This window comes from Muscardinus avellanarius, assembly GCF_963383645.1.
Source record: "Muscardinus avellanarius genome assembly, chromosome: 1".
NCBI classification, from domain to species: domain Eukaryota; kingdom Metazoa; phylum Chordata; class Mammalia; order Rodentia; family Gliridae; genus Muscardinus; species Muscardinus avellanarius.
This window is the reverse complement of record NC_137786.1, coordinates 179,266,641-179,289,339: the sequence shown is the minus strand read 5'-3', so window position 1 is coordinate 179,289,339 and position 22,699 is coordinate 179,266,641. Positions and strand designations below refer to the sequence as shown.

The following is a 22,699-nucleotide window of genomic DNA, read 5'->3' as shown; positions in this document are numbered from 1 at the left end:
CTATTTTTAAAATATTTATTTTGTGGTACTAGGGATTAAACCCAGGACTGGGGATGGAACCCAGGAGCATTTTGCCTCTCAGCTACAGCCCCAGCCCTATTTTTTTTTGGGGGGGGGCACTGGAAATAAAACCCAGCGGCATTCTACCTCTGAGCCACACCCCCAGTCCTATTTTTATTCTTTTTGTTGTTGTAGTACTGAGGGTGGGACTCAAGGGCTTTTCTACCTCCAGGCTATACTCCCAGACCTATTTTATACTGTATTTTGAAACAGGGTCTAAGTTGCTGAGAGCCTCACTTAGTAGCTGAGGCTGGCTTCAAACCTTTGCCATCCTCTGTCTCAGTTTCCCAAGCACTGGGATTACAAGCATGCACCACCACACCCGGCTTAATCTTTATTTTGAAACAAGGTCTCACTGAGTTGCAAAGTAATTAACTGAGGATGTCCTCAAACCTCAATTCTCAGTCTCAGACTCCCAAATGCTGGGATTACAAACCTGTGCCCAGTCTCAGCCCTATTGTTTATTCTTTCTTTTGAAACAAGGTCTCACTAAGTTGCAGAAGGCTTCACTAAGTAGCCCAGCTTTATTTTTTATTTGGAAATAGGGTTTCACTAAGTTGTGGAGGGCCTAAGTTGCTCAAGCTAGCTGCAAACCTGCGATTCTCCTATCTCGGCCTCTCAAATACGAGAATTACAACTGTGCGCCACCATGCGTGGCTTATTTTTAAATTTTGAAACAGGGTCTCCCTAAGTTTCTAAGAATCTTGCTACATTGCTAAGACTGTCTTCAAACCTGTATCCTTCTGTGTTAGCCTCCCAAATGCAGGGATTAATATTTTATCTTTGCTTATCAGATAAGAAAACTGAGGCATAAAGAGGTTAAATGATATGTCTAGGATTACAGCTAGGAACCAGCAGAACCAGGATTTGACTAGTCATTCTAGCACTAGAGTTTATGGCATCATTGTAACTTTTTTTTTTTTTTTTTTTTTTTTTTTGCCGGTCTGGGGATGGAACCCAGGGTCATTTGACCTCCGAGCTACACCTCCTGCCCTATTTTTTATTCTTTATTTTGAAACGGGGTCTCACTGAGTTGCAGAGGGCCTCACTAAGTAGCTGAGGCTGTCCTAGAACCACAATCCTCCAGGTCTCAGCCTGGGATTACTAGCGTGCTGTGCCACCACACCCGGTTTCATTGTAACATCTTGTTGGATACTGTGTTTATTGTTCATCTCTCCGTCCTATCCAGTTAAACAGAATAGGAGAGCTGGTTTCTCTTTGTATACCCCATCCTTTCTTTCTTCTTTATTTTATAATTTATTTATTTTTTGCGGTACTGGGGACGGAACCCCATGGCATTCTACCTACAAGCTATACCCCCAGCCCTATTTTTTCTTTACTTTGAAATAGGGTCTCACTGAGTTGTAAAGGGCCTCACTAAGTAGCTGAGGCTGAGAACTGTGATCCTCCTGTCTCAGCCTCCCATCCTTTCTTAACAATAGGTAGAGGCCTCACTAACCAAGGGTGTCCCCCCTAACCAAGAATGTCTCTCCCATCTCTCCACAGGTCACTGCATCCAGAGGGGCCTGGAAGAGGGAGGAGGCACTGCCTCCACTACAGCAGCCTCACCAAGAATGCAGAGCATCAAGTGTGTAGTGGTGGGCGATGGGGCTGTGGGCAAGACGTGCCTGCTCATCTGCTACACAACCAACGCCTTCCCTAAGGAGTACATCCCCACAGTGTTCGACAATTACAGCGCCCAGAGCGCAGTTGATGGGCGCACGGTGAACCTGAACCTGTGGGACACTGCGGGCCAGGAGGAATACGACCGCCTGCGCACACTCTCCTACCCTCAGACCAACGTCTTTGTCATCTGTTTCTCCATCGCCAGTCCACCCTCTTATGAGAACGTGCGGCACAAGTGGCATCCAGAGGTGTGTCACCACTGCCCCGATGTGCCCATTCTCCTGGTGGGCACCAAGAAGGACCTGAGAGCCCAGCCTGACACTCTGCGGCGCCTCAAGGAGCAGGGCCAGGCGCCCATCACACCACAGCAGGGCCAGGCCCTGGCCAGGCAGATCCATGCGGTGCGCTACCTCGAGTGCTCGGCCCTGCAGCAGGACGGCGTCAAGGAAGTGTTCGCCGAGGCTGTCCGGGCTGTGCTCAACCCCACGCCCATCAAGCGTGGGCGGTCCTGCGTCCTCTTATGACCCTGGCACTCAGCTCAGAGGCTGCCCCCACCCCCTCCCTGCCAGTTGTGCCTTGGCGCCTTGTCTGCCCCCAGCTGTGCCTTATGGACTAATTCTGGCACCCCTTGCCAGGGGGCTCCCTGAATGCCTGTTTACCTTACGGAGGCCCCACAGAAAAGGTGGCTTTGAGCCCTGCCCCACTCTGCTTGGGAATACCAGGTATTCCTATGAGCTTACCCAGGCCAAGGTTGACCCTCCCTCAAGAGGCCAACCCAGTGTCCTGCTCTGCTACAGACCAGTAGTTCCTCCAGCTTTCCACAGAGTTGTTGCCCATTGTGGTGCCTCCTCTCAGGTTAGGGGCTCTCTGCCATCTCTAACCTTTGCCCTCACTGCTCTTGGAATTGCCCCCCAAGATGCTTTCACCCTCCTCCAAGGAAGGAGCCACAGAATCCTGAGAAGATAAATGTGTCCTAACCTGCCCCTGTGTGTCCAGGCCTTTTGCATCCGCTGACTGACTCAGCCCCCCGTGCTCCTGGGGCCTTTCCTACCCCCCTCAGCATCAATAAAATCTCCTGTCTCCAGTGGCCCCGGCTCCTCCCTGTGTGCTGGGCATTAGGGGGTGGGCATGGGCTAGGGCTCCCCAGAGACTGGGAGGCTTTGTTTCCTCTAAGAGGGGACAGGAGACAATAGGCTTCATTGTGGGTCACCCCCCAATTTCCCTAACAAAGCTCTAGGACCCAGTCACAGATGCTGTGGTGGACAAGGATGCAAAGCTGAGGGAATACTTTCTGGTCTGGGCTTCAGAAAGGGAGAAGCTGAGAGCCATCAGCCTGAAGGCAGGTGCTTTCAGTTGTGCATCTGAGAGCTGTTCTCGTATTCCTTTAAGGGGACATATTTTTACCAACAGGAGATGCAGCTGGGACACAGGCTCAAGTGAAGAGTCCTAGGTGTCCTAGAATCTGGGCCTGGAGTCATTACAGGAACAGCTCAGTCACCCTGCTCATCAGATGGAGGCTTAGCTCAGCCTTAGGAAATTCCCAGCCAGAGGGTGCCAGCTGGAATACCCTTGCCCATGGGCTTACTCCCTCCATCCTGGAGCACATGCCTCACCTATTGTTACTATTGAAAAAGGAAACAAACCCCAAGACTAGCAAGCCTAGCACAGATTGATGGCAAAAGGAAAAAAAAATTTATTTTCATTTGAAATAAAATGTAGAATCAAAAGAGCTCAGGACCTGGGGCAGTAAGGTGGACACCAGGGAGCCCATCTGGGGGCAAGGAACTGTGTCTGACCCCCTTCACCTCATCCATTTGCAGGGGAAAAGTCTGTAAGACAGTGATTTTAGAAGGGAAGAGAAATACATGCTGTGCTGGTGCTTTTTCTGAGACGGGTCATCCTTCAGGTGCAGAACACCACCTCTAATGAGATGATGTGAGAACCACACTTGGCAGAGCCCTTGGAAACCATACAGCACAATTCCATCATACACATGGAAGCTGAGGCTCAGATACAGAAGGGTACACACTGTAGGGCCCACATCATATTAAAGAGCTGAATTGGGTCTAGAATACCTGGGCAAAACAGAGCAGGGGACTAAGCCACAGGCCTGGAGGGACACAGTAGATAATTAGACACATGAATGACCTAGAGAGAAACGGTGGTGGTTTTCAGGTAGCAGCCACTGCTCAGCAGTCTCTGACCTCAGTGAAAGGTGGCTTTTTAAAGGCCAAAAATGGGATGGTGGTCATGAACCTGTTACTTTTTTTTTTTTTTTTTTTTTTTTTTAGCACCAAGAGCTCTCCTTCCAGCTCAGCTTCTTGGAGCCTCTCAGTTAAAGGTGATGTTGCTTGATGGTCCCTGTGCCTGTGTGAGGGTTGGGGAGAAGCCAGCAGTGCTGGGGTCCCAACTTCAGAAGGACCCAGAGAGGACACACGGGGAAGGGGAAGACCAGAGTGGTTTCTTGTTTCTGGGCTGTGAGCTGCCTCCTCCCAGTAGCAGAGAAGGGTTTAGAATCGTTTTTCCTCAGGCTGAGAGGTTATGAGCAGCTCTTTGTTCCCGAAGTCCCACCACGCTGTCATGTGGAACGCCATGTTGGTTAGAACCACAGTGTACTCCAGGATGGCAAAGATGGTATACACTGTTGCAAGGACACAAGGAATAGGGTATGGTGAACTTCCTTGTTATCCCCTCTAAATCATCACGTGACCATCTCACCACAGGGAACACAATGGCAACCAGCGCCCCAAAACCACTGCCCACTATCAAGAAATCACAACTGCCCCTTAGTCACTCAGTACCGTGGATCCTAGCTTCGCCTCACCTCCAGCCTCACAATACATGTTGTGCCGAAAGTAGACAGCCAGTGCCGAGAAGAAGGAGACGAAGTTGATGATGAAGAGCCGCTGTTTCCAGCTGTAGGACTTGCGATCCTAGAGGATGGGCTGTCTGTCACCCTGCAGCTTGCTGGGTATGGAGGTGGCTTCCTCTCATAGCCCCAGCTCCTCAGTGCTGGGCCACCACCCCCTCGGTTCCCACAGTGGTCACAGCAGGGGGCATAAGCAAGGGCAGTAGGAATAACGAGGATGTTTGCACCCCTGCATTTGGGTGAGGCCAAGGAGCAGTGACATCTCAGCCCTTCTACTTTAGGGGCATGGAGTGTGAAAGTTAAATGGAGCCACCACCCACCCAACACCTCCAGGTACTGTGGGGCAAAGAAAGGCATGTATGTGGGTGGAGCCCTGGACTCATTACATATGCAGCGTCTCACTGGACCCTGCATATCCCTCCCTTTAGCCTCCCCCATTTGTAGCCTTCATGCCTTCTATTCTCCTCTCCCATACCATCTAAACAGGGTCCTAGATTCTTTTTTTTTTTTTTTTTTTTGGTGGTACTGGGGGTGGAACCCAGAGGCTTTCTACCACCGGGCTATACTCCCAGACCTATTTTATATTTTATTTGGAAACAGGGTCTCAATACGTTGCTGAAAGCCTCACTAAGTAGCTGAGGCTGGCTTTGATCCTTCCGTGTCAGCCTCCCAAGCACAGGGATTACAAGTGTGTGCCACCACGCCCGGCTAGGGTCCTAGATTCTGACAAATTAACCAACCTACATTTGCCCCTAAACCTCAGCCTCAAGCCCCGTACTCCTCTGCCTGGGCTCCTATTAGAACTTCAGTTCCCACTTCTTCATTACCAGCATCCTGAGGACAGATGTCCTTGTTTTTCTTCTGGGCCACCTGGCACCCAGTAGGGGTAGACCGTACCTCCTGACTTACTGTGTGCTTCTTGGTCAGCCGCCAGAGAATGCAGGTGAGGAGCATGTGACTGAGAGAGGCCGCGATGAACACAATGAAAGCATTTTCATGGATGGCTGGAGGGAGAGAGGAGGATGGGGAGCACTCATAGCAGGCAGCAGCGCCCTCACCCTGTGTGCCCTTCCCAAACCCCGCTCCACCCCTCTGCCATCAGAGCACCCACTGAAGTCCTCAGAGGAGGAGACGTAGGTGAGCACTAGCAGCGCGAGGTTCTCCACGACGTTGAGGCCAAAGTTGATGCGGCAGAGCTGGCGGTAGCCGGGACACGGTGAGGCACAGCTGAGGTAGTGGTTCCAATAGGCAAAGGCGGTCATGAAGCGGGGCGCCGAGTGCAGGCCAATGCAGAAGCGCCATACGTAGCGCTGGGGTACCTCTCCGCCGATGGCCGAGCTCACTGATGGTAGGTAGTTGGGCACCTAGGGAATAGCAACTGGTCCGGGCACCGGCCTCTGCAGCCCTGACTACCAGAAGAGGTCTCCCCCATCTATCAATCACTGGCCCTCAGGAGGCTCTGCTTCAGCCCCTTCCCTTCCAAGAAGTTCTCCCTCAGGTCCTCCCAGAGCCCCCAAATGCCCTTCCTTTCCAGATCTTAGGCCCAGTTTGCTTGATTCTCATTCCTCGGGCAGCCTGGCATTTGTACTGGGACAGGGCAGTACTTCTCCATCTCCCTCAAATTGCAACCTGATCATCAGGACAGGCGCACAGATGGGTTAAGATGTTCCCCATGCTCATAGTTCAGAGCTGCGCTTACCTAAGATAAAACCCTGTGAGAGTCCCAGGAAGCCAGGACTCTAGATTCAGTCCTGAAGAGAGGGATGAGCCAGTCTACCTGACCTTCCTTGGAACAGTGCCAGCCAGTTCAGCTGTTCCCCTTGGTGCTCCCAACTCTACTCATTCCTCTAGGCAGTGTCCCAAAGTGGTAGAGGATGCTGTGATGTCCTGAGGGAGCTAGGCCAGAATGGTACCCCTACCCTGTTCATTTTTATGAAAGAGGGTGCTTCTAGCTGGGCAGACATGCCCATATTCCTAGTACTTGGGAGGATAAGACAGGAAGACTGCAGATTCAAGTCCAGTCCCAGCCACTTGTATCTGTGTATGGGGGAAGTAGTGAGAACTGAACCCAGAGACAACCAGCCTCTGAACTACAACCCCAGCCCTATTTTTATGTATTTATTTATTTTTGTGGTACTGGGGATGGAACCCAGGGGCTTTCTACCTCCGAGCTACACCCCCAGCCCTATTTTTATTCTTTATTTTAAAACAGGGTCTCACTGAGTCGTAAAGGGCCTAAGTAGTAGATAAGGCTGTCCGCGGAACAACGATCCTCCGGTCTCAGCCTCCCGAATGCTGGGATCACAAGTGTGCACCACAGCCAGGCATGGTGGCGCACACTTGTAATCCCAGCATTTGGGAGGCTGAGACCGGAGGATCGCGGTTCGCAGACAGCCTCAGCTACTTAGTTGAAACCCTTTGCAACTCAGTGAGACCCAGTTTCAAAATAAAGAATAATAATAAAAAAAAAATAGGGCAGGGGGTGTAGCTTGGAGGTCGAATTCCCCTGGGTTCTATCCCCAGACCTGAAAAAAAAAAAAAGTGTGCACCACCACACCTAGCTCCCAGCCCTATTTTTAAATTTTATTTCATTATTTTATTAGAACTGGAGCTTGAACCCAGAGGTATTTTACCTCTGAGCTACATCCCCAGCCTGATTTTATTTCTTATTTGGAAACAAGGTCTCACTAGGTTGCTGAGAGCCTCACTAAATGGCCAAGGCTAGCTTTGAACCTGTAATCCTCCTACCTCAGCCTCACAAGTACTAGGATTATAAGTGTGCACCACCACACACAGCCTATTTATTGATTGATTGATCTATTTGCTTTATTTATTTTTGTAGTACTGGGGATTGAACCCAGGGGAATTCTACCTCTGAGATACACTCCTAGCCCGATTTTTATATTTTGAAACAGGGTCTTGCTAGAGGTTGATGAATCTCACTACTTGCTGAGACTGTCCTTGAACCTGCAATCCTCCTGTCTCAGCCTCCCAAGTACTAGGATTACAAGGTTTGTGCCACCATGCCTGGCTTTATTATTTTTTTATTTTGAGATGGGGGTCTCACTAGGTTGCAGAGGCCTTGCTAAGGTGCTGAGGCTGGCTGTGAACTTGCAATTCTCCTGTCTCAGCCTCCAAAGAACTGGGATTACAAGCAGGCACCACCCTATCAGATTTCAGTCTCAGCAGTTTATCAAGACACTCAGTAATTTAGCAAGACCCTGTTTCAAAAAATAAAAAGGGGCTGAAGGGGAGGGGTTGCTTAAAGATGGAATGCTCCTGGGTTCAATCCTGAGTACAAAAAAAAAAAAAAAAAGAGCCAGGCATGGTGGTGCCGGTTTGTAATCCCAGGATTTGAGATGCTGAGACGGGAGGATCACAGTTCGCAGACAGCCTCAACTACTTGGTGAGGCCCTTTGCAACTCAGTGAGACCAGTTTCAAAATAAAGAATTAAAAATGGGGCGGGCTGGGGGTGTAGCTCGGAGGTAGAATGCCCCTGGTTTCATCTCCAATACTGCAAAAAAAAAAAAGGGGGGGAGATGCTTTAGACCTGGTGTAGTGTAAGAGAGTAAGGCTGCCCTTGTGCATCTCCCCTATTTTTCTCAATGCCCCAAACTTCTCATTCTTTAAGGAAACACAGCCTTACTCCTTATAGTTGAGAAAAAAGGGGGAGGTAATATTCCCACAACTGCAAGGACTAGTGTGGCTTGCATGAAAGATGATAGGATGGGGATGAGTGAACAGTAGTTAAGATGGAATAGGAAAGCCAGGAATGAGAAGAATGCCAGTCCACTGCCCATTCTTTCCATGGACATTATTTATTTATTGGTACTGGGGATTAAACCCAGAGGCATTCTACCTCCAAGCTCTACGAGCTAGATCACTGAAAGTCTCTCTAAATTGCTGAGGCTTTCCTCAAACCTTCAATCTTCCTGTCTCAGCCTCCCAAGTACTGGGATTACAAGCGTGCACCACCACATCTGGCTCCATAGAAATTTTTAGACCCTCAACAAGGACCATGCCAGCCCAAAGCCCAGTCACTCAGCAAGGGAATGACCCTTCTCTGACTATAGAGGAAGGAACCAAATTTCAGAAATGAAGTTCTAAAAGAGCTTTCCTTAGCCAGGTGTGGTGGCACATGCCACTCCTAACTCTAGTAGTACTTGGGAGGCTGAGACAAGAGGATGGCAGGTTCAAGGCCAGCCTCAGCAATTTACTGAAACCGTTTAGAAATTTTTTTTTTAAAAAAGGAGTGGGATGGCCGGGCGTGGTGGCACATGCTTGTAATCCCAGTACTTGGGAGGCTGAGACAGGAGGATCATGCAAGTTAAAAGCCAGCCTCAGCTACTTAGCAAGGCTCTCAGCAACTTAGTGAGACCCTGTTTCCAAATATAAAAAAAATAGATCTAGGAATATACCCTAGAGGTAGGAAGCCCCTGGGTTCCATCTCTAGCACTACAAAAATAAATAAAGTAAAAAAATAAAAGTGGGGTATAGTTCAGAGGTAGAATGCCCCTGGGTTCAATCCCCAAAACAAAACATAAAAGACCCTTCCTTTCTTCCAATAGAGATGTTGAATGGGTCTCCAGATCACTGGGAAGGCAGGCAATGTTGGAGATAAGTCATAGGCAGGGTGAGCTCGGGAGAGGGCAGGTCAGGAACTTCATAGGCTCCAATCCAAAGAGTTGGGTTTCCCTGAGTTATAAAGCTAAGTGCAGAACCCTTGAAGAGAAGATGCTGCTTTCAGCGCCATGGCTTGAAGTACCACAACTGAGACCAGGCCCAGATGTACACTCTGATTGACCAGTGAGCAGGCAGCAGGCGGCTTTGGGGCTAGTGAGAATGTGTCCCCACTTCCTGCAATATTCATTTGAAGACTGCTCCCTAATCTCACTACTTAAGGGTAACAGGACCAGCATCTAAAGCTGACTGGAAGAGCTCAAAGCATTGGAGCAGGCCAACTGCTGCTGCTGGGAACAAATATTGGGTGGAGATGATACAGAGGCGGGGGAGGCCTCAGGAGGAAGAGACTTTTAGGGCTGTGACTGCCAGTCTGTCTTCACAAACTCTTCTCAGATTAGACTTTTTTTTTTTTTTTTCCCCAGTACTGGGGATTGAACCCAGGGGCATTCTTCCTCTGTTCTTCCTCTGGGCTATACCCCCAATCCTGTTTTTTAGTGTGTGTGTGTGTGTGTGTGTGTGTGTGTGTGTGTGTGTTGCTGGGGATAGAACCCAGAGGCTTTCTACCTTCGGGCTACCCTCCCAGACCTATTTTATATTTTATTTGGAAACAGGGTCTCACTAAGTTGCTGAGAGCCTCACTAAGTAGCTGAGACTGGCTTTGAACCTGTGCAATTCTCCTATCTCAGCCTCCCAAGTACTAGGATTACAGTGTGTGCCACCACGCCCAGCTTCTTTGTTCTTTATTTTGAAACAGGGTCTCACAAAGTTGTAGAGGGCCACAATAAATAGCTGAGGCTGGCTGCGAGCCCGGATCCTCCTGTCTTGACTCCAAAGTACTGGGATTACAAGTGTGCACCACCATGCCTGGCTCGAAGGTGGGATTATAAAAGCAGAAATTATCTCTTCCATCACATGTACACACACACCAGGTACAAATACCCTCATTTCCACCTCCATCATCAGTACATAAATTCCCCACTCACCAACTGTGTCAGCCACAAGCAACATCAGAAACCAGATACAGAGCTCACTCCAAATCTCTCCATGAGCCCAAAGCTGAAACTACTGAGAGACAGGCAGATAACCCCTTTCTGACAAGACAGTAGATCAGATGTCATAAAGGGAGGATTCATGACTTCTCTACTGACCTTGATGCCTCCACCCTGTGCCAACTAGACAAAAACTCTAATTCCTGTCGATTCAACTTCTACTCTTTAGACTCCATCCTCACAGTCCCCGTGTTAGCTCAGGTCTTCAGCAGTATGAACCACTGTACTACCAACTACCCTGGTCTCCTTGTTCTTGCCCCTACCCCTAAATCTGTTCTCTACTCAGGAGCTGAAATGATCTTCTATACCACAAACCTAATCATGTCCCTTTTTTCTGCTTAAGATCTTTCCAAAGTTGTCCACTGCCCTCAGGATAAAATCCAAAGTTGTCAGCCTGCCATTCACAAAGATCTTTCTTCACCTACCCTCCCCCCAACAATAATGCCGTCTCCTCCAATATGCAAGCTGAGTTAAGTGCCTCCTCAACCCTCTAGTTCCTGTATTCCTTTCTATCACTCCAAGAATCACGGTTCGCTGACAGCCTCAGCTACTTAGTGAGGCCCTCTGCAACTCAGTGAGACCTGGTTTCAAAATAAAGAATAAAAAAATAGGGCAGGGGCTATAGCTCAGAGGTAGAATACCCCTGGGTCCCATCCCCAGACTCACCAAAAAAAAAAAAAAGAATCACAGCTCACTATGTACATTTAAGAACTAACTCACTATCTCTCTCTCTCTCTCTCTCTCTCTCTCTCTCTCTCTCTCTCTCTCTCTCTCTCTCGTGCTATTATAGATCGAACACAAGGCTGTTCTACCTCTGAGATACACCCTCAGCCTTTATTTATTTGTTTATTTGCATGGTACTGGGGATGGAACCCAGGGGCATTCTACCTCTGAGCTACATCCCCAGCTCTATTTTTCTTCCTTTATTTTGAAACAGGGTCTCACTGAGTTGCAGAGGGCCTAATTAGCTGAGGCTGTCCACAAACCACGATCCTCCTGTCTCAGCCTCACAAATGCTGGGATTACAAGCATGTGCCACCACACCAGACTTTCTTCTTCTTCTTCTTATTATTATTATTATTATTATTATTATTATTATTATTTTATTTTTTGCAGGTCTGGGGATGGAACCCAGGGGCATTCACCCTCCAAGTTACAACCCCTACCCTATTTTTTATTCTTTATTTTTAAACCGGGTCTGAGTTGCAGAGGGCCTCACTAAGTAGCTGAGGCTGTCCAAGAACTGCAGTCCTCCAGTCTTAGCCTCCAGAATGCTGGGATTATAAGCATGCGCCACCACGCCCGGCTCTTATTTTGAAACAGGGTCTCACTACGTTGGAGAGGGCCTCACTAAGTTGTTGAGGCTGGCCAAAAACCTGTGATTCTCCTATCTCAGCTTCCCAAGAAATGGGGTCATAGGCGTATGTCCTCATGACCACCAGCTTAAGGGCTGTCTCTTATAGGAATTAGACACTAAGGCCAAGTCCATGTCCCCGACACAGAATTTCTACTCCTGGGTCCCCAGGAAAGACATAGAGTGATTTGAAAAGCAAAAAGCCCATCTAGATTTCCATCTAGCAGAGCCCTACATAGACCCCACAGAGTATGGGGCCTAGGAGCACCAGAAGCAGGGCTAAGGATCCTCTAAGGACAGTGTCCCAATCTGACAATCTGAGCTAGTCACCTGTTACTTCTCCTGGCTCCTGGCCTCATTGTACTTCCTCAGTCCTGTTTTTGTTTTGTTTTTTCCCAGTCTGTTTTTTTTTATTTTTGGTACTAAGGATGGAACCCAGGGGGTAGAGCCCTATTTTTTATTCTTTATTTTGAAATAGGTTCTCCACTGAGTTGCAAAGGGCATCACAAGTAGTTGAGGCTGTCTGAGAACCATGATCCTCCTGTCTCAACCTCCCAAATGCTGGGATTACAAATGTGTGCCACCACGCCCATCTCCAGTCTGGTCTTTCTTCAGTCTCTTCCTCTCAAGATCTCTCCGGCCTACTTTCAAGTGTCCTCTCCTTTCTCCCCCACATCACCCTTTCTGCCCCACTCCTCTGCACTTCCCCCCCCCCTTTTTTTTTTTGCGGGTCTGGGAGGTGGAACCCAGGGGCATTTGACCTCCGAGCTACACCCCCAGCCCTATTTTTTATTCTTTATTTTGAAACAGGGTCTCACTAAGTTGCAGAGGGCCTCACTAAGTAGGAGCTGAGGCTGTCTGCGAACCGCTGTCCTCCTGTCTCAGCCCCCGAATGCTGGGATTACAAGCATGTGCTACCACACCTGGCTTCCTCTGCAGTTTCTATAACCCTCTTTCAACTCTTAGAGGACTACGACTTTACTCTGAGGCTCTGTCCCCAAATTCTCTATAATTCTGATCTGACACTCACCCCATCCCTTCTCTGACACTTTCTCTCCTACTCAAAGATTCCTGCCGGGTGTGGTGGCACACACTTGTAAGGGTGGAACCCAGAAGCTTTCTACCTCCGGGCTATACTCCCAGACCTTTTTTATATTTTATTTGGAAACAGGGTCTCACTAAGTTGCTGAAAGCCTCACTAAGTAGCTGAGGCTGGATTTGAGCCCATGCGATCCTCCTGTCTCAGCCTCCCATGTGCGGGGATTACAAGCGTGCGCCGCCACGCCCGGCTAGTATTCTTTATTTTTGAAACAGGGTCTCACTGAGTTGCAAAGGGCCTCACTAAGTAGTAGCTGGGGCTGTCTTTGAACCACGATCCTCCTCTCTCAGCCTCCCAAATGTTGGGATTATAAGTTTGCGCCACCATGCCCGGTTCTACATTTTTATTCTTTTTTTTTTTTTTTTTTTTTTTTGCGGTACTAGGGATTGAACCCAGGGGCATTCTACCTCTGAGCTATACCCCCAGACCTATTTTTTAGTCTTTATTTTGAAACAAGGTCTCACTGAGTTGCAAACAGCTTCACTAGTAGCTGAGGCTGTCCTCAAACCATGATCCTCCTGTGTCAGCCTCCCAAATACTGGGATTATAAGCGTGTGCCACAACACCCCACTTAAACTTTTATTCTTGAAACAGGGTTTCACTAGGTTGATGAGAGTCTCACTACTTGCTGAGGCTATCCTTGAACCTGCAATCCTCCTGTCTCAGCCTCCCAAGTACTGGTATTAGAAGTATGTATCACCATACCAGGCTCATTATTTTAATTTTGAAATAGAGTCTCTCTAAGTTGCTGAGGCTGGCCTTGAACCTGCAATCCTCCTGTCTCAGCCTCAGAAGTCCTGGGATTACAAGTGTGTGCCAACATTCCTGGCTTATCACTGTCTTTTGACCTGGCCCTGACCCAGGTGCTGGGGAACCTGGCACTCACCCCACAGTCAGTGGCCACTGTGTACTCAAAGTGGAACACCAGGGACCAGATGATGCAGAAGAAGAAGCCGAACACAGGGAAAGTGATGACCCACCAGACCAAGGCTGTGAAGCGGATCCGGAACACGGTCCCATCAGGGTCCAAGGGCTGGGAGGTCGCAGAATACATCCTGTAGGGAGTGGCCCAAGCAGGGAGAGGAACACACTTGGGGCCTGATGAGATACCTGGTCCTGGGAAACTGGGTCTTCTCCAGAGTTGGTTCCTCACAGTATAAGGAAGAGCCAGAGCAGAAATGGTAAAAACATAAAGGGGGAAAAAAGGAGTAGTGTGCAGAAGGAGTAGAGGGAGATGGGACAGGATCAGCAGACACAGGCAGGGACCGCTCTGAGGAATACCCTGGCACACTATATCTAGGTCTACCTCCTGAAGAACCTGGACAATAGAGGCCCCCAGGAACTAGACATGGGAGTTCTCATGGCTCACCTCATTCTCCCGACCTTCACAGCCACTGAGGGGAAGGGTCAGAGTAGAAAGGTTATTTAGTATTCCTATGCCACAGAAGGGGAGACTAAGGCCAAGATCTATGTCAGATCAAACACTACATGGTCGTCAGACAGCTTAAGGCTCTAAGTCAAGGCTTCCTTTAAGTACTGGACAAAGTGCTGGCCAAAGCCCTCCCACTGACCTTGTCTGACCACATTCCTCTTCCTCACCCAAGTTCAACTAGGAACAGTGGGAGTGTCCTAGAATCTATTTCACTGGGGCCACAGGCTATCAGCCATCCCACCCCCGGGCTCTGAATGAGCCAAGCCTCAGGCTAATAACACTGATTCCAAAATATAAAAGTGACTGTGGAGGCCCAGACCCTATCTCCTTTCCCTCTGAAGAGACCATACCACCTGATTCAAAGTCTGGGAGAATTTGAGGGCCATGGGAACCTTCTCCACTCAGCATCAGCCTGCTATGCTAGGCCAGACCCAAGAACCCTCTGCCCAGATCAGATGCAGACCCAGGGAGCTGAAGTTCTTCCACTCACTTCTCCCTCACTGTAATCCCTATAGCCCCGACCACCACCACCCCACAAGCTGGCTCCCTTCCAGGGCAAGCTGGAACAGACAGAAATCGGTCTGTATTAAAAGGCCTAGGGTCAGATCGCCCCTTCTGACTCACACTTCCCTCCATTAAGGAGACCCCAGTCCCATTTCCCATCAGGGATGGGGTGGGGCTGGGGGCTCACTGAGCAACTCACACCAGGTGCCGAAGAGTCCGGGGCTTGAGTCGAGGGCTGTAGCCAGACTAAAACTGCCCCAAGACTGGAGGGTCCCACCCCTGGCTCCTCTGGGCCTGCCCCCCGCCCACAGAGCACAGTTCTCCACGCCTGCCCAGGAACAAAGCCTTCCGAGGATCAACAAGGCCACATCTTAAATACTAGAACACTCTGTAATGGTGAGAATGATAGTGACTGAGATCAACCCACTGCATCAGCATCTGTGCCAGGGTGGGGGTGGGGACCTCTCTGAGGGCTGTGTTCAGGGCCACAGGCAGATTTCTAGAAAAGAAAAGAGAAAACAGAATGGGATCTGGCCCTTTTTGACTGGAGCAGGACTGAGTATATTTGTTGAGCCCTATAGGAAAACTGGCAAATCCTGTGATAACACAATCAGGATCTAAAATAGATCTAGAACCAGGGGTGGTGGTGCTCACTTGTAATCTCAACATTTGGGAGGCTGAGACAGGAGGATCAAAGGTTCAGGGACAGCTTCAACTACTTAGTGAGGCCCTTTGCAATTCAGTGGAGACCCTATTTCAAAATAAAGGGCTGGGGGTGCAGTTTGGAGGTAGAATGTCCCTGGGTTCCATCCCCAGTACCACCAAAAAAAAAAAAAAAAAATCTAGACAGTCCTGAATGTGAGATCAGTGTCCAGCCTATACCTGTGGAAAAACAGCTAATGGCAGCTCAGGCTGCATCAACAAAGGCCTAATGGTCAGTAATAATAGTCCTGCTTTTTCCTGTATTGCCCAGGCCACCTGGAGTTCTATGTCCAGATGGAGACTACCATAGAGAAAATCATTACTACCTGGATCAAGTCCAAGGGTCACATTCTGAATGGGGAGGAGCCGAGCATGGTGGCACACACTGTAACCTCAGTATTCTCTTGTAATCCCAGCATTCAGGAGGCTGAAGACAAGAGGATCGCAGTTTGCGGACAGCCTCAGCTACTTAGTGAGGCCCTTTGCAATTCAGTGAGACCCTGTTTTAAAATAAACAATAAAGCCAGACGTGGTGGCACATGCTTGTAATCCCAGTTTGTAATCCCAGCATTTGGGAGGCTGAAACCAGAGGATCGTAGTTTGTGGACAGCCTCAGCTACTTAGTGAGGCCCTCCTCAACTTAGTGAGACCCTGTTTCAATATAAAGAATAAAGCCGGGTGTGGTGACCCACTCTTAAAATCCCAGCACTTGGGAGGCTGAGACAGGAGGATCGCACAGGTTTGAAGCCAGCCTCGGCTGACTGAGGCTCTCAGCAACTTTGGAGACCCTGTTTCCAAATAAAATATAAAACAGGTCTGGGAGTACAGCCCGGAGGTAGAAAAGCTCCTGGGTTCTACCCCCAGTAACACATACACACAAAAAAAGAATAAAAACCATGGCAGGGGGTGTAGCTGGGGGGGGGGGCATCGAATGCCCCTGGGTTCCATCCCCAGACCTGCAAAAAATAAACAAATAAAGTAGCCAGGCGTGGTGGCGCACATTTGTAATCCCAGCATTTGGGAGGCTGAGACTGGAGGATCATGGTTCATGGACAGCCTCAGCTACTTAGTGAGGCCCTCTGCTACTTAGTGAGACCCTGTCTCAAAATACAGAATAAAAAATAGGGCAGGGGGTGTAGCTCGAGCGTCAAATGCCCCTGGGTTCCATCCCCAGACCCACAAAAAATTAATTAAATAAACAATAAAAAATAAGGCTGGGTGTGTGGCTCAGAGGTAGAATGCCCCTGGGTTCCATTCCCAGTACCGCAAAAAAAAAAAAAAGAATGAGGAGCTTGGAGCCCACCTTCTGTGAAGGTCTCCTGAAGAGAGAGCTTTGTGCTACCTAAGAAGACAGACTCAGGAGCCAGGTGTGGTGACACACACCTATAATCCCATCTACTCAGGGGTTTCTTTCTTTCTCTTTTTTTTTTTGTGGTACTAGGGATGGAACCCAGGGGCATTCTACCTCCAAACTACACCCCTAGCCCTAGTCCTATTTTTTATTCTTTATTTTGAAACAGGGTCTCCACTGAGTTGCAAAGGGCCTCACTAAGTAGCTGAGGCTGACTCGAACCCGGATCCTCCAGTTTCAGCCTCTCAAATGCTGGGATTACAAGTGTGCATCACTACGCCCGGGTACTCGGGTTTCAGGTGAGAATAGACACCTTGATGAGACCTCATCTCAAAAATAAATATATACGCTGGGCGTGGTGATCCAGGCCTGTAATTCCTGTACAGGCTGAGATAGAAGGATTGGCCTCAGCAAGTAATAAGACTCTCATCAACCTAGCAAGACCCTGTTTCCAAATAAAATAGGGCTGGGGCCTCTGGGTTCAATCCCCAGTACCAAAATAAATAAATAAATAAATAATAAACAATCAAACAAACAAACAGGGCCAGATGTAGCTGAAATGTAGCTCAGTGGTAAAGCACTCCTGGGTTTAATCCCCAAGACTTAAAAAAAAAAAAAAAAAGGATCCCCATCTCTGCCTTCTCTGCTGTGCTAAGTAAAGCCTGGAATAGCTCCTTGGCTATCAAAGCAGAACCAGGACCAGAGCAGAGATTCAGGGAAAAGAAAATCTGTGCTCACTCTAAGAAAGAGATTGCTATTTAATTGTTAATTACTAAGCCTCCTTAGAATAGGTTACCTGAAGAGCAAAGAAGCCTCCCATCACAGGGGACATACAAGCTGAAGCAAAGCCATCAATTGATATGCTGGACTAGGTTGCTTCTTTCATTCCTTGGGTTGGCCATTTCTGGGATGTTCTAGATGGGAAATTTAAAGCATGTATGAAAAGCCCCAGCTAGACCCAACAGGGGAGTCAGAGAGTGGAAATAAAATATCCCCAAGGTCACTAGGTCTAGTACTACTCTAGAGGGCCAGTTACCCCTCCACCCCAGGCCTTAGTTCCTGGATGGTAGTCAAGGGTAGATAATAGGTATACAAGGTATGCTAAGGTTCTCAATTCTATTAGCCCCGAGGGCTAGCCACAAGGAGAACAAACAACTTAATCAGTTTTTTGGCTTTTGTTTTTGGTACTGGAGATTGAACAGGGACATTCTACCTTTGAGATACACCCCCAGCAGTGTTTGTGTTTTGTGTTGGGGTGTTTCCTGCTGGGGATTAAACCCAAGGGTATTCTAACCTTCAAGCTACACCCCAGCCCTATTTATTTTTGTCTTGAAACAAGGTCTCACTAGGTTGATGAGAGTCTCACTTGTTCTCAAACCTGCAAACCTCCTGTCTCAGCCTCCCAAGCACTGGGATTACAAGCACATACCACTGCACATGGCTTATCCCCAACCCTTCTCATTTTTTTATTTTGAAACAGGGTTTTGCTGATTTGCTGAGACTCTTCCTAAAATGCTAAGGCTAGCCTCGAATCTGCGACACTCCTCTCACAGCCTCCCAAGTACTGGGATTACAGGAGTGCCCCACCATGCCTGGTTCATTTTACTATATTACTCTGATCAACAACATATGTGTATATCTATTATAATTCTGTTTGAACTATGACTTAACTAGGGGGTCCTATCCAATTATTCAATAAATACTTTCTAATTCAGGTGCAGTATCTATCCTCAAGGAGACCCTGTCTGATGGGGAAGATAGATAAAAATATAAGTGTATGACAGATAACACCAGGAATGATTGATAGATAGATAGATAGATAGATAGATAGATAGATAACCCAGAGAAGGGAAGTTTGCCCCAAGGAGCAAGGTATGGTGCTGCACACTTGTAATTCTAGTATTTGAGAAGTTGAGACAGGAGGATGGCAGGTTCGCGGCCAGCCTCAGCTACTTAGTAGCCCTCCGCACTTAGTGAGACCCAGTTTTAAAATAAAGAATAAAAGCCAGGCTTGGTAGCACACGTTTGTAATTCCAGCATTTGGGAGAGTGAGAGCAGAGCAGAGCAGCCTCAGTTACTTAGTGAGGCCCTCTGCAACTTAGTGAGACCCTGTTTCAAAATAAAGAATAAAAAATAGGGCAGGGGCCAAATACCCCTGGGTTCCATACCCAGACCTGCAAGAAAAAAGAATAAAGTTGGGGGTATATGTCAGAAAATGCCCCTGGATTCCACCCCTAGTACCGCCAAAAAAATAAAATAAAAGCTGGGCATGGTCGCGCATGCTTGTAATCCCAGCACTTGGGAGGCTGAGACAGGAGGATCGCAAAGGTTTGAAGCCAGACTCAGCTACTTAGTGAGGCTCTCGGCAACTTAGTGAGACCCTGTTTCCAAATAAAATATTTAAAAAATAGGTCTGGGAGTATAGCCTAGAGGTAGGAAAGCCCCTGAGTTCCACCCCCAGTACCACACACACACACACACACACACACACACACACACACAATTAAATAAATAAATAAAAATAAAATAAAGTTTGCCCCAAGGAGGCAAAGCTAGGGAAGGCTCTTTGGGGAGGAGACACTTTGGCCTGGGTTTTGTAGGATAAGCAGGGTTTGGTGAGGATTGTGGGAACATTCAATACTAGCTCAGGAAAGGGTGACCCTCCCATCAGATCACCTTTTCTTCCAGTCCTATTCCTCCTGAGAGCTCCCAGCCTTAGGTCTCATCAGACTGGGTGCCTACAACTCAATGCTCATGTCTACCCAATGATAAGTAAGGAGAAACTTCATGTCATATGAACAAAAGAAGTGGGTCAGCAGGGCATGGTGGCACATGCTTGTAATCCTAGCATCTGGGAGGCTGAGACAGGAAGATCATGGTTCGAGGCCAGCCTCAGCTAGTACTTAGTGAGGCCCTTTGTAACTCAGTGAGACCCTATTTCAAAATAAAGAATAAAAATTAGGTCTGGGAGAGTAGCTCAGATATAGATTGCCCCTGGGTTCTATCCCCAGTACCAAAAAAAAAGAATAAAAAATAGGGCTGGGGGTATAACGTATAACTCAGAGGTAGAATGCCCCTGAGTTCCATCCCCAGTACCAAAAAAAAGTGGGTCCCCACCTGAAACTCCCAGCCAGACCTTCCTATATAGGAGGCTAGATGGGGCCTTCAGAGCTCTCTCTGAGGCTTGCCCAAGGGCCTACATTCAGGACCTGCCTCTGCACCTAGAGGCCCTAGGCTGACTTCATCTCCTGTCCTGCCTTCCTAAGGGACCTGACAGTCTCCTCTTCCTCCTGCTGTTCCTTACCTTTCACATTCCCAAACTACCTTCCCATCCTCCCCTTACCTAGAGCTCTACATCAGGCCTGGGAAGAAGCAGGACAGGAACCATCAGCCTCACTTAACAAAGAAAACTGAAGCTCAGTCTCTGGGTCTCAGATGAACTCGGAGGATAACAAAGGTCATCATGGGTCTCACCCCATTTACTCTGATATCCTACAGAGAAAACTCTCTTATCTTTCTTCATGGCCCAGGAACTTCATATTCCTGTCCAGAGGGTGGATGACCATCCATGGAACCTCAGAAGTCATGGGACCAGCCCCAGAACATAAACGTATGTGCAGAATCAAGTCCCCACATGGTAAGAGTTCCTCACACACATGCCCCACTCAAATCTATTACATACAGTCATGTCTGTCACAAATACACATACGTATACAGAATCATATTCCCATAGAGACAGGCACAAAACCACAATACCAAATGCCCTTTGGTCTAGTCCTATTCTCTCTTCACCCTCAAAAACAACCCAGGGCTCCTAAATGTGCCCTCTATAAAATAATGATTGGAAGCCGGGGTGGCGCACACTTGTAATCCTCAAGCTTGGGAGGTGGAGACAGGAGGATCACGCAGGTTCGAAGCCAGCCTCACTGGCTTAAGAGACGCTGTTTTCAAATAAAGATATATATATATATATATAAGCCGGGCATGGTGGTGCATGCTTGTAATCCCAGCATCTGGGAGGCTGAGACTGGAGGATCGCGGTTCGCCAACAGCCTCAGCTACTTAGTGAGGGCCTTTGCAACTCAGTGAGACCCGGTTTCAAAATAAAGAATAAAAAATAGGGTAGGGGCTGTAGCTCGCAGGTTGAATGCCTCTGGTTTCCATTCCCAGTCCCAGAAAAAAAAAAAAAAAAAAAAAAAAAAAAAAAAAAAATATATATATATATATATATATATATATATATATATATATATAAAATAGGTGGAGCTGGGCATGGTGGCACATGCCTGTAATCCCAGTACTTGGGAGACTTAGACAGGAGGATCACAGGTTCAAAGACAACCTCAACAATTTAGCGAGACTCTCAGCAATCTAGCAAGACCCTATTTCAAAAAAGAAAAGAAAAGCCGGGCGTGGTGGCACACACTTGTAATCCCAATACTTGGGAGGCTGAGACAGGAGGATCGCACGGGTTCGAAGCCAGCCTCAGCTGCTTAGTGAGGCTCTCAGCAACTTAGTGAGACCCTGTTTCCAAATAAAATATAAAAAAGGTCTGGGAGTATAGCTCGGAGGTAGAAAGCCTCTGGGTTCCATCCCCAGCACCACAAAAATAAATAAATAAATAAACCATGCTTGTAATAACCCTCTGCAACTTAGTGAGACTGTTTCAAAATAAAAAATAAAAAATAAGGTTGGAGCTGGGCATGGTGGCTCATGCTTGTAATCCCAACATTTGGGAGGCTGAGACTAGAGGATCGTGGTTTGTGGACAGCCTCAGCTTAGTGAGGCCCTCTGCAACTTAGTGAGACTGTTTCAAAATAAAGAATAAAAAAAATAAGGCAAGGAGTATATCTCAGAGGTCAAATGCCCCTTAGTTTCATTCCCAGACCTGCAAAAAAAAAAAAATAGGGCTGGGAGTGTAGTTCAGAGGTAGAATGTCACTGGGTTCAATCCCCAGTACCACCAAAAAAAAAAAAAAAAAAAAAAAAAAAAGAAAGAAAGAAAAGAAAAAGCCAGGTCTGGTGGCAAACGCTTGTAATTCCAGTGCTTGGGAGGCTAAGACAGGAGGATCACATGGGTAAAAAAGCCAGCCTCAGCTACTTAGTGAGGCTCTCAGCAACTTAGAAGACCTGTTTCCAAATAAAGTATCAAATATGTCTGGGAGTATAGCCCAGAGGTAGAAAAGCCCCTGGGTTCCACCCCTAGTACCACAAAAAATAAAAATAAAAATAATAAAAAAGAAAAAAGGGCTGGGAGTTTTAGCTCAGAGGCAGAATGCCCCTGGGTTCAATCCACAGTACCATTAGTAAATAAGTGAGTAATTAAGCCAGGCGTGGTGCAGTACACTTGTAATCTCAGAGACCAGAGGATCTTAGTGAGGCCCTCGGCAACTTAGTGAGACCTGTTTCCAAATAAAGAATAAAAAACAGGGCAGGGGGTGTACCTTGGAGGTCGAATGCCCCTGAGTTCCAGCTCCAGACACACACACACACAAGAAAAAAAGAGTAAGTAATTAAGTAAGTAATGATGGGGATCTAGGTTTGGGGATTGCCCAATTTGTGATCCCCACCCCCTAATGGAAGGTACAAGGACACTAATTTCTTAAGACCTCAATTTGCACACACACACACACCCAAAAGCCTAGTATGTTTGACTCTACCAGCTGAAGAGAAGCTAATCCTATTAAAATGAAATCATGAACAACAACAAATCCAGATAGGCCTGAATATGATACCCAACCCCCCAAGCCCTACCCCACAGTGTGTGGCCGTTGTCTCCTTGAAGTGGAAGAGCAGGGACCAGAGGATGCAGAAGAGGAAGGCGACAAGTGGACAGCAGACCGTGACCAGGGCCACCAGGGTGAAGCGGAGCCGGACCAGAGTCCCATCCCGGTCCAGTGGCAGTGGGACCTGGTACATCTTGTCAGACCTGGGGATGGAGTGGTGTGCTGTCAGGGCCCCAGGCAGCAA

The 22,699-nt window shown here is 47.9% G+C and overlaps 2 protein-coding genes across 9 annotated transcripts; one reads left to right on the top strand and one right to left on the bottom strand.

Moving 5' to 3' along the window:
* Positions 1 to 1,634: 1,634 nt before the first annotated feature.
* RHOG (ras homolog family member G) lies at positions 1,635 to 2,210 on the top strand (the record flags this gene model as incomplete). The annotated part of the gene is made up of 1 exon (XM_080703397.1): positions 1,635 to 2,210. The coding sequence occupies one exon, from the start codon at positions 1,635 to 1,637 to the stop codon at positions 2,208 to 2,210; it is 576 nt and encodes a 191-aa protein (XP_080559523.1).
* A 1,986-nt stretch (positions 2,211 to 4,196) lies between these two features.
* On the bottom strand, positions 4,197 to 22,648 carry PGAP2 (post-GPI attachment to proteins 2; the record flags this gene model as incomplete). 8 transcript variants are annotated; one of them, XM_080700614.1, is made up of 6 exons in its annotated part: positions 4,197 to 4,327; positions 4,511 to 4,619; positions 5,453 to 5,559; positions 5,667 to 5,919; positions 13,628 to 13,810; positions 22,484 to 22,648. In XM_080700614.1, 6 exons carry the CDS (start codon positions 22,646 to 22,648, stop codon positions 4,197 to 4,199), a joined length of 948 nt encoding a protein of 315 aa, XP_080556740.1. The 8 variants fall into 8 exon arrangements, with proteins under 8 accessions (XP_080556740.1, XP_080556741.1, XP_080556743.1 ...); XM_080700615.1 differs by having other exon boundaries at positions 13,628 to 13,796; positions 22,484 to 22,617; XM_080700617.1 differs by lacking the exon at positions 13,628 to 13,810.
* Between the last annotated feature and the right edge of the window lie 51 nt (positions 22,649 to 22,699).